The sequence below is a fragment of the Artibeus jamaicensis genome, unplaced genomic scaffold (assembly GCF_021234435.1).
Source record: "Artibeus jamaicensis isolate MK-2021 breed Jamaican fruit bat unplaced genomic scaffold, CSHL_Jam_final contig_923, whole genome shotgun sequence".
NCBI lineage: Eukaryota > Metazoa > Chordata > Mammalia > Chiroptera > Phyllostomidae > Artibeus > Artibeus jamaicensis.
Genome location: NW_026522014.1, coordinates 1,363,437 through 1,375,447, shown reverse-complemented (window position 1 = coordinate 1,375,447; position 12,011 = coordinate 1,363,437). Strand labels below are relative to the sequence as shown.

The 12,011-nt window shown below is 36.1% G+C and overlaps 1 protein-coding gene across 8 annotated transcripts in view; it reads right to left on the bottom strand.

Annotated features, from left to right (window-relative positions):
- Window positions 1-12,011, bottom strand: part of AKAP9 (A-kinase anchoring protein 9) — a 173,761-nt gene that overhangs the window by 49,306 nt on the left and 112,444 nt on the right. For 6 of the 8 annotated variants that reach the window (XM_053655099.1, XM_037136468.2, XM_053655095.1 and 3 more), the window contains 2 exons: window positions 1,429-1,591; window positions 417-629 (listed from right to left, as the gene is read on the bottom strand). In XM_053655099.1, the coding sequence (XP_053511074.1) occupies window positions 417-629; window positions 1,429-1,591 (376 nt within the window). Of the gene's footprint in view, window positions 1-416; window positions 630-1,428; window positions 1,592-4,623; window positions 5,015-12,011 lie in introns of those variants that run through there. The other 2 variants (XM_037136472.2, XM_053655094.1) reach the window with 2 other exon arrangements.

The window sequence follows — 12,011 nt, the reverse complement described above, 5'->3', positions numbered from 1 at the left end:
AGCTTTTCGAGGGATTCTCCTGCAGACCGAAACCCAGCCCCTACCTGCTGGGTTTTGTGCCAGTTCAGTGCCTTAGTTATTTACCCCTTTTATATATTTTTGCTCCTTATCTGCTATTAAAAGAACTAAACCTTACATAATTTAAAAAACATCCTGCCTCATTATCTGCAGCTTTCCCTTGAGACAGAGGCTTAAAGAAAAATGAAGAATTAACTTTTCCTGTTAAAATTTGTCAAAAGAAAACCAAAAAAGTCCTGATTCTATATAGTTGGCTAATAAGACATTTACCAATCAGGTAGATTTTCTTGTAACTTTTAAAATCCCTATATAAAATACATAAATAATACCACTGAAAGGGGAAAAAAGCCACCCGGAACTTTTAAGGACTGTTTCATACAAAGTCTAACGATACATACGCTGTTCCACAGGGCCCGCCTGGGCTCTCATAGCCTCCTGCTGTCTGCACAGTAGTTCTCTCTCTTCTTGGATCTGCTGCTGCTCTGCCTCCAGTTCTTGTAATCTGTTACTTGCACATAACAACTCCTGCTCAAGGCGATCTATTATATCAGCTTTTTCCTGAATCTGCCTTTCAAAAAAAGTTTTTTCATCTGCATAGCCATCAATGACACCTATAAGATAAAATTAACAGGGACTGGGATTATTACTTACTTCGAATTGTACCATTAGGTTTTATATAAATAATGAAAGGGGTTGCTGCTGGCAAAATAAATCATTCCAAGCTATTAAAAGTCCTGCATAGCTTTGCTGCTGCTGATAGAAACTACAGTATGCTCAATGCATTATTTTCTTGTTAACCATTATGTCTAATTATGAAATTCCTATCAACTTCCTATTACTTTGCTAACATATCACATTATGTGAGATTAACTAACTTTATTAAACAGATATAAATAGATAGGTTACTGGGAAGCTTACTATAAATCAGATGCTTGTGAACTGAATCACACCTTAAATATAACAGAGAAAGTTGATATTTTAAGTGATTCTGGAAGGACAACACTCATAACAGCACTGTAGGATGTAAACAGCACAGGGTTTTAGGGGCTTAAAGCCTGGCACCATCATGTATACGGGTGACCCTGAAAAATTACTAACACCTCTTAGCTTCAGTTTCCTCACCTTTAGATTACAAGAGCTGTTTTAGGATGGTGGGATTATGGTAACAACCCACCATCATCCATTTCTAAATTTTTTTACACTTTCTATAATTCTACTAAGTACTTTTTATAATTAAAAATACACTTAGTTTTAAAAAATCACTTGGAGTAATTTAAAGACAAATTACAACTACTTTTCAGTGTTCACTGTTAGAACAGATTAGTGATTTCCAGACCTGGCTTGCATTAAAATCTCTATATTTAGAGTTGAAATCTTCCCACCCTCAGTTGCCAATGGCAAGTTGCTCACCCTCAGCCTTACTGAGCTCCACAGCCAGCTGCTCTCTGGCCCTGGACTCCTCCACAAGGCGCTCTCGCAGCTCCTCTTGGCACTTAAAGGACTCGGTAGCTTCTTGTTTCTGTCTAAATGACTCACGCATCAACTCTGTCTGTGTAACTTTTGCATGTTCGAGCTAAACAAGAAGAGAAAGTATACATAAAGGAAAACAGTGTTAGGAATACCAGTGTCATTTCTCCATTAAAGCTTTCAATTAAAAAATAAATAAATACTGTTGAACTGTAGTCATTTGATATTTCGAGTACATGCTAACATTAGTAGAGGTGTAAGTCAGTAGACAAGCAGATTAGCTGTGTACAACTTTCCATAAAAGATGTATTCTAGTTTTAGTAAGGAAAAAAAAATTGCTTCTTTTGGAAATAAACCATTTTACACCATAAGATTTGTTTTCTACTGTATAAAGAGGATATAAAAAGTTAGTAAGACATAGGTTCTTTTTGTATTTGTTAAATAATTTTACTTAACTATGTATTCTATGATAAACTGTGTTTCATTTATATTTACTTATTTATTAATTGTTAGTCCTGCTGCACACTTTGAGGAACTGATGCGATTAATACAATGGCATCAATGAATAAAATCACAAGGGTTAAACAAAATGAAATTACGTTTATTACCCATGTTTTTAATAAAACTGTATATTTCTATCCATTTGTGAAATATCTGCAAGACTCTATATGAATATTCAGTTTATTTTCAAACCCTTAGAACACAGAGGCGTTATCCATAAACACAAGACTCCTTAAAATGCTGTCACCGGCACATACTGATTACATTAGAGAACAACTAAGACAACAATATGATAAGTATTACACAGACTCAAGGCCCAAACTCTCAGGAAACAGTGATCATTGTTACCAGCTGCATGAAATTACAGAAAAGCACTGTCTCTAGCTTAGTTTTCAGGGCTGCTGACTGCTACCTATTTTTATTGAAATAACTACATGGGGGAAAAAAACTGAGCTCAAAGTAACTACTTAGTCCTAGATAACTAACACTATTAAATTTTTTAATAGTAATAACCATATACACTTATAATAGGTTCACAATAATGTCATAAGACCTCTGCTCTTCGCATCTGAGTGGTATCTGCTACAGCAAACCGATTTCATGGTATCTAAATAAAGCTTTTTATGGCTACTCTGAATAAATTTTTAATGTATCTACTATTCAGTTATTCTATTTAAAACTCACATTGGAAATTTAAGCATACATTTTAAATATAAGTATTTCTTAAAATGTTTTTAAAAAAAACTGCAACATAGATAAAATTATATATTTTTACTTTAGACTGGTAAAAGAGTCTTTTCCTTTAAATGTGGATAAATAATATACATTAACTTTTATTATAAAGAAACATTATCATAAATATGAACTAATTTTTATATAAATACACTCCTGAATTTATAGCCACAGCCTATATTTTAAAAAAGTATCAATTGTTTCTACATGTATATATGTTACTTTTTCTGTACATTATAAACTAGTTGCCTAGTAAATGCATGAAATCACTAAAGAGTTCAAAGCTCTAACTTTGAAAAAGTGTGAAATCAATATTGCAGTTTTGAGTCCATATTACTAATTAATTCTTCAGCTTTATGAAATAATCATAATTATTTTGTTTGAAAACTAAGTTAGTACTTCTTTTTGGTATTTCCTTAGAAATAATACTCATTCTTTTAAGCAGTTACTAGAATACAGGGTGGGCAAAAGTAGGTTTACAACTGTGAATCCCCTAGAGTTTACTCTTATATTATTAATTATTATTTTCCATACAAACAACTGTAAACCTACTTTGCCCCACCCTGTAGGTGGGGCATAAAAAGACTATGAGTCTTTTTCCTTTTTCAAATTTACTTCTACAAATACAACAGAGCATTTACAACAAAAATACTTTTAGATAAAAAATTAAGTCTTTGTTTCTATATTCATATTCTACTGCTTGACAGGACCTAAGTTAGCCTTAAAGTATATTTAAATGTCTGCCATAAGACCACAAGGAATAACTAAAACAAAAAAATTAGAAGAATCGAATACATTAAATTCAGCCAATAAATTTTGTAATCACAGCAGACAGTGCCTGCACTTCACTGGAGTAAGAAATTCTCTTCCAATGTTTATCTGAATACTATAGTAAAAAAAAATCTCTTCTACCCAGTTGAGGTACAATTTATTCTTAATACCTACATAATGTCTAATCTTTACCAGGTATGAAATATATAAAATTTTCATATTCAATATTTTCAAATATTTTAAGAAACCTATCATTTTATTATAAGTACATAGAAAGCATCAGAACATATTCTGTCCCTTTAATATAAAAGTTTCAGGGGAAGTACCAAAACTGTTCTGAAAACCATCTGGCTCGTTAAATATTAGCTAGTATATTATAATTAAAGCCATTAAAGTAATAAAAAGTGGTGAGTAACTTCTACTCAGTACTTATACTGAATAACTTGTTGTAAATCATTCACAACGTATTTCAGTCAAATGATCCTGAAGCACCAACCTATGTTAAATACTTGTATCCTGAACAATGTTTACAAAAATACATTTCACATGAAAAGCAAAAAAGGTATTTCTTCATAGGATTAGTTGGCATATTAAAAACACTGAAAATAAGTTCTTTAAGGAATCAGCCAGAACATTAAAATTAGAATCCAGGTCTCCTTTTTCCTTGTCTGGAACTATGGCCAACATGCCCTATGATTGTAAGCATTTCCTAACTGGCTGAGTGACAATTCGTTTAGCTATTTTAGGTTTCACAATGCTTGTTTCCTCAAATATAATCATTCCATTTTTACTGGGGATTGACATCACGAACACATAAAAGCAAGATTCTTTAGGAAAGTAGGATCTTTTTAAACAGCTTGCCCAGCATGGAAGAACTGTAATATTATCTCATTCTGCTTTCTGGAATTTAAAATGTAGTCAAGTTAGGGCTGAGACCAAAATTCAGCCCTTTAATACATCCAGGATGAATGAGTAGTAGTAACACACCGAACAAAACAAGATTCTATTCCATGTACCTGTACAGACACTTAAACTTCATTTCTCATTATACAGTGTTATTTTTTAAAAAATGAAAATGTATTTAAATTAAGTATAAGCTAAAAGTATTAAAAAACAAAAATTTTTTATACTTACTGAATAAGGAGGGCTAGGCAGTGAAATTTTAGAAATAAGCTTTAAAATGTGCCCATTTCTTTTATGAGTAAAATGAAAAATAGAAGTATTAATAATTACTGAATTACTCTCATCCAAATGTTCACACAGAGGAAATGGATGTGGTAAAGGCACACGAGATTCAACCTCATAAACGTCTTCATCTTGTTCTTCCAACCATGAGCCACTGAGTTTGACAGTTGCCAAATAGGTCCTGTAAGAATCCATTCTAGGAGATACAGCTGCCAATTTTCCTCATTTACTTTATCGGTTTTCCATTACATTAAAAATCCTTTTTAAGTTTATCAAGATATACCACAGCAGTAAGAAAACTTCTTTTTAGCACTATCCAATACAAATTATAAAACTGATTCATAAAAAAACTAAAGAAAACCCCCACAAATCTAAAAAAACAAAAAACAAGAACTAGATCTTTCAGTCTTCATCAAAAACAGAGAAAAAAACAAAACAAAACAAAAGTGAAAGTAAGAAAATTACTAGAATAATTAAGTTTTCTAGTAATTTTTAACTAGAATAATTAATTAAATCATCTAAGAATGAAATAATAAAAATATATATAAATATCTAGTTGGCTGAGCAATAAAACTGTTTTCAGTATCAAATATGTCTGTAGAAATAAGAAACCTTTCCAAGCTGAACCTGGCAGGGAAGGTCAAGTTTTAAATCTCCACAGTAGCAGTCTTGAGCAATGTAGTTGCAATATTATTTCCCTTGTTCTTGCAGCTTCACTCAATTCAAAAATAAAAACCTCTTCTGAACTAAGCTATTCAAATAGCCTCTCACACTGAGCCAAGGTATTCTAGTCAGTGTCCCCTGAGGAAAAGGTCGGAACAGAGGGTGTGGTTTAATGTTTTTACCTATAGGTACTCTGACAGGTGGAATGTGAATTAATACGCCCACAGAAAAGCCTGCCTAACAGGATCCAAGCTTCACACCAGAGTTTGAAAAGGGTATTTAGATGAGTTTATAATGCTTCTAAGATAAGCTACTGTTTTTCCATCCCATTAAATTCTTTTAAATTAAAAAATGTGAAATCAAGTATTGCAGTTTTGAGTCCATATTACTAATTAATCCTTCAGCTTTATGAAATAATTATCATAATTATTTTGTTTGAAAACTAAGTTAGTACTTCTTTTTGGTATTTCCTTAGAAATAATACTCATTCTTTTAAGCAGTTACTAGAATACAGGGTGAGCAAAAGTAGGTTTACAACTGTGAATCCCCTAGAGTTTATTCTTATATTATTAATTATTATTTTCCATACAAACAACTGTAAACTTACTTTGCCCCAAACTGTATAGAGAGTCCAGTTATAACCCATTTCCACAATGAATTGTTTATAAAGGGAATGTTAAAGGGAAAAAAGCCCTCTTTTGAAAAGCTGCACTGTCTGTAACAGGTGCTAATTATATCACTTAAGGTACACTATGAACTGACTAAAACTTCAAAGTGCAACTGTGGGTCACAGCCTTCTTGAAGCTCCAGAAATTTGGGCAACAGTGATGATTCGGCCATTCAAAATTTTAAAAGATGAAGAACTTACTTTTTAATATTAAAAGATCCTCAAAAGTACAAGTTGTTTTAAACAAATGAAAAAGCTTTTGTTGTGGCACCTCTTCTCTACCTAGTAACTAAATATCCTAACCCTACAAAACCTTGATCTATAATGGAAAAACCTATATTAAAGCAAGGAGGTTTTACTAACAAAACTCCATTTTATAGCCACTTTCACTACACGAAATTGTTTGAGGAGCCAATACTCAAGGCCAATAATAATTAGGAGAGAGAAAATGAGATTTTCTACAGAAAGCCTAGGATCTACAAGCAGATGGTTTGTGGTGAGAAAGGGGCAGCTGTCTCTTAAATTCTGGATTAGGCAACGACAAATTTTTGTTTATTATTATGGCTTCTCACATGAGCTCTCCCGTAAGCCTGTGAAGGCAGAGGCCTAATCTTACCACTGATGCAAATGCATGTGATATTACTACAGCTTCAGCAGATACAAAACCATCAGCATTCTAGCTGCCCAGCTTTATGAACTGGCAGGACCCATGCTTATAGCATGTCAAATACCTCTCAAAATACTTTCTTGACACCCTCTGCAAATTGACATTGTACAAATAAAGCTATTTAGTTTGGGAAACATAGTTTATTCATGTTTATTTAGATAATCTGGTATCCAATTTCTCTTATTTGAAGCAAAAACAAAACCCTGAAAGTAAGAAGTATCCCACTATAAATAGAAACATTTAGGTCAAGGCTACAAAGAACAGAGAGAAAACACTAGAGAGGAAAAAAGACAGAAGAAAGCAGTACATAGTACATTAAGATGATTTAGAATGGGACAAACACCACTCATAACAACAGGACCTTAGTGAATGGCATATTATATTAATTTATGTTCAGAAAGGTGATCCTGAATTAAAATAATTCAAATCATAGGTCCTTCCCTCCATTTTGAAAGCATGTAAAACTTGTTTCCATCCATGTAAAAAAACACACACACAGATGTGTGTGTTTAAGTGGTATCCCTTTGTAACTAAGAATATAGGTCAAGGTTAAGAAAATAATCACGCACACACGAAATATAGTAAAATCATGGGGAAAAGACTCTAACACCAGTCATGATGATTAGGATAGTGTCAAAGAACGTTCCTAACAACAGTATATGTATATTAACCGACAGTATATTATATTAACTAATGTTCAGACAGATTACTCTGAATTAGAATAAGTTTTATATATATTTTTCCTTTTTAAAAAATATATATTTTATTTTATGCTATTACAGTTGTCCCATGCCCCCCTTTCATTACCCTCCACCCTACATACCCCCTCCCACCCACATTTCCCCCTTTAGTTCATGTCCATATGTCTTAAGTTCTTTAGCTTCTTCTACATTTCCCATACTATTCTTGCCCTCCCCCCGTCTATTTTCTACCTACCATCCATGCATCTGTACCTTTTCCCCTTCTCTCCCCCTCCCACTCCCCTGGTGATAACTCTCCATGTGATTTCCATTTCTGTGGTTCTGTTCCTGTTCTAGTTGTTTGCTTAGTTTGTTTTTGTTTTAGGTGTGGTTGTTAATAATTGTGAGTTTGCTGTCATTTTACTATACATGTTTTTTACCTTCTTTTTCTTAGATAAGTTCCTTTAACATTTCATATAATAAGGGCTTGGTGATGATGAACTCCTTGAACCTGACCTAATCTGAGGAGCACTTTATCTGTCCTTCCATTCTAAATGAAAGCTTTGCTGGATAAGAGCAATCTTGGATGTAGGTCTTTGGATTTCATGACTTAGAATACTTCTTTCCAGCCCCTTCTTGCCTGGAAGGTCTTTTGAGAAATCAGCTGACAGTCTGATGAGAACTCCTTTGTAGGTGACTGTCCCCTTATCTCTTGCTGCTTCTAGGATTCTCTCCTTCATTTTAATCTTGGCTAATGTAATTATGATGTGCCTTAGTGTGTTCCTTCTTGGGTCCAACTTCTTTGGGACTCTCTGAGCTTCCTGGATTTCCTGGAAGTTTATTTCCTTTGCCAGATTGGGGAAGTTCTCCTTTATTATTTGTTCAAATAAGTTTTCCACTTGTTGCTCTTCCTCTTCCCCTTCTGGTACCCCTATAATTCAGATGTTGGAACGTTTAAAGGTGTCCTGGAGGTTCCTAAGCCTCTCCTCATTTTTTTAATCCCTGTTTCTTCGTTCTTTTCTGTTTGGTTGTTTCTTTCTTCCTTCTGGTCCACTCCATTGATTTGAGTCCCAGTTTTCTTCCCATCAGTATTGGTTCCCTGTGAATTTTCCTTCATTTCACTTAGCGTAGCCTTCATTTTTAAATCTAATTTGCGATCAAATTCAAACAATTCTGTGAGCATCATGATCACTAGTGCTTTGAACTGTGCATCTGATAGGTTGGCTATCTCTTGGTCACTTGTTGTATTATTTCTGGAGCTTTGAGCTGTTCTTCTGTTTTGGCCATTTTGTTTTGTCTTGTCAAGCCTGTTATGTAGTAAGGGGTAGAATCTTAGGTGTTCACCAGGGTGGGACAACCCAGTAGCTGGGTTGTGATGCTGTAATGTGGGGGGGTGGGGGTGGGGTCCAAGAGGGCACAATGGTGGTTGCTTTGCTCTCTGTTGGACCTCAGTCCCTTCCGCCACTTCCCCCAACCAAACTGGGCCCTTCGGGTGCTGGTTCCTGGGTAGGTGGGCTTGTGTATGTTCTAGGACCCTATGGGTCTCTCCAACGAACTCTCCTGTGAGGCTGGGAGTCTCTCCTGGCACCTCAACCCCCACAGGTGTTTTCAATCTGTGTTTTGAGGCTTTATTTCTTGGCACTGGGACCCTGGGTTTCTAGGTCTGTCTTGCTCTCCAGTTATCTGTGCACGAATATGAGACCACTGCCCGGTCAGCTAGCCACCTTGCATGCAGTGCCTCCCTGGGTCTGCCCATTGCCACCCCACGCCTGGGGTCTTCCAGCTGCTGCCTGCGTGCCCAGGGTCTGCCCACTGCTCTCTTGTGCGCCTGGGGTGCCTTGTGTGCCCTGTGTCACCACTTCTTGTGTCATGACCCCTCTTTGCTCGGCTGCCTGACTCCACCCTACCTACTAGTCAGGATGAACGTGTCTATTTCAGCTCCTTGGCTGTACAACTTCCATACAGTTCAATTTTCTGTCAGTTCTGGTTGTTATTTTGTTTCTAAATTTTTGGTGTCCTTATTTTGGTTGTGCAAGGAGGCACAGCATGTCTACCTATGCCTCCATCTTGGCCGGAAGTCCTACGTATTTAATTTTAAAAAGCACATAAAACTTTCTGCAACAAAAGACAGTTAAAATTAAATGACTTCAATATTTAAGGCACCCTTTCAATTATCTAGACTAGGTCACTGTCCTAAGTTTCAAATAATCAATATTTTAATGCACATTTGAAGGCTTAATTTGTGAGAGTTACGTTTCCCAAACTAAATAGCTTTATTTGTACAATGTCAAGCTATTTAAACGTTTTCCCATAAATATTTCTCTCCAATTGTAAACCACTTCTGTTGCTCTCTTGCATTTTGATTTACTTATTTCTCTAATGAGAAAGAGTCCTGCATAAAACACCTCAACTGATGCTTATAATAATCATACCATGGGCAACACCCAATTGAAAGTGTCTCAACACTTTCCAGTTATATCTAAAACACAAAAATGACAAAACAAAATCCTAACTTACATTTTTGTTTCATCTTCGGAAAGGCCTCTTTTTTGGAGAAAATATAGAAACATGTAACTCAGAGTCCATTATTCTTAAAAATGACAAAATTTATAACGTCATGAGAACTGCCTACAATAAAAATTGCTCTGTGGGAATAAATTCCTTATTCACCAATTTCCTCCAGGGCCTCAGGAATCTCTTGGTAAACAATTTCTAGTGGCTCTAAATAGGATCTCTGGATTGTAAAAACTTAAATTGCTGAAAGACTATTTCCTACAGAACAGACTGATTTCTATACCTACCTGATCCAAGAATCAAGAATCTAAAACCACATTCTCAAAGATAACTTTTCTGTAGAACCACAGAGACTACTGAATAAAGATTATGTTAAAGAGATTTATCTGATGGCTTGAGGGCAGTCTCTAAGAATTTTTCCTCATATTATAATGAAAGCTATCCCAAACCACAGGAAACAACAACAGGTTGAATATAAGTCCAATTTTATTGTGGGCTGTCTGGGCAAAAGAGAAGTAAAATCCATCACAATAAATGTATTATTATATGGATTTGGACACAGCACTGGGCAAATCACTTGTCAAATCAAATGCTACTGTAATAGACATTATGAAATTAGTCTCTAAGGTAGATGCCACAACACTTGGTAAAGAAAATGCATATTATACTAGGTCTTTTATTGAAGAAGAAAGTACCTACAGAACCTAAAGCAGCTGCAAACCTTAAAACTAAGTACAAGGCATAATCATGTATCTTCCACTGAAATTATACTACATATAAAAACATACCATTAATAAAAAAGAACCTTGAAATCTGACAATATCTACTTAGACTACGGGCCTTTTCAGTGAAACTCTGTACCAACCACAAACACAAGCCCATAGTCATGGGCAATGATCTCCAATTTTGATGGAGGCAGGGTTTTTCTGGCCCAAAAGCCACATCTACCACCTCTGTTTTGGGTTCCATTATCACCTACACCAAGGACCTGACTCCACAAACCCAACTGTCTGGCACCTTTAACCTTGCTACTGAATATAAACTACTCCAACCCTTAAAAAAATACTCCCCTTCTCAAGCTAGTGCTCTCCTGTTTTCTTCACAGCTAGATGTCATGAAATTGCTATTTCTTCAACTCTATTCCTTTAACTCTTTGAACATTTAAGTTTCTACTCTACCAACCCCATAGAACTCTTCTCATCAAGGTCACTATGATGCCCATATTAAAATATCCAATGGACACCACATCCTTGGCATCCATGACTTCTCCATGGTAACTGATACTTTTATAAAAACGCTCATTTTATGGCTTTAATGACACTGTTCTCTTGATTTTCCTTTTGTCTCTTATTGCTGGTCTCCTTTGTAATACCTATCTATATTCTCTTTTAAATGTCAGCATTCTACTAGTATAAAAAACTCGCTCTGTACACTCTCCAATACCAAGGCACTGAAAGTCCTCAACATATGGCAACTTCCAATCTAGTTCTCCACAAACTCTAGACTCTAGTGAATCTTTACTTGATGCTCCCTCCATGCATTTTCAACTCGGTATCTAAAACAAAATTAATTATTCACTGATTTTGTACCCTTATCTTAATAAATGAAATATACCAACAACTTGGTTGAGTCAAGAGTCATGCCTGGTTTCTCTCCTTTTCCGTATGTTCCACATCTAACCAGTCACCAACTTCTATCAAAATTCAACTTCCGATCAGAATTCCGCCAAGATGGAGGTTTAGGTGGATGTGCCGTGCCTTCTCACACAACCAAGTTTAGGGACAACTAAATATTAGCATCAGAAAACACAACCAGAACACGGAAAACTGAACTTTTCGGAAGTCCGCTAACAACAAATTCTTCAGCCCCACCGGTAAGGGGCGAAACCGGCGTCTGGTGAGGAGTTGCAAAGGAGGGCTCGGTCGGACCCGGGCGCGGAATCCAGATGCGCGAATCCGGACGCCCAGGTTCCAGACGCAGGATTGGACCTGGTGAGTGACCGAGCGACCCACCGGGTGAGCGACTGCGGAGGAGACAGTGGGGAGGCGGTGCAGCGTGTTGACTGCGGTTGCCTGATTGGGCGTGAGCGCGCGGTTGGACCAGCCGGGGCGGCGATAGAGGGCGCCGCCATTTCCCCGCTCTGACC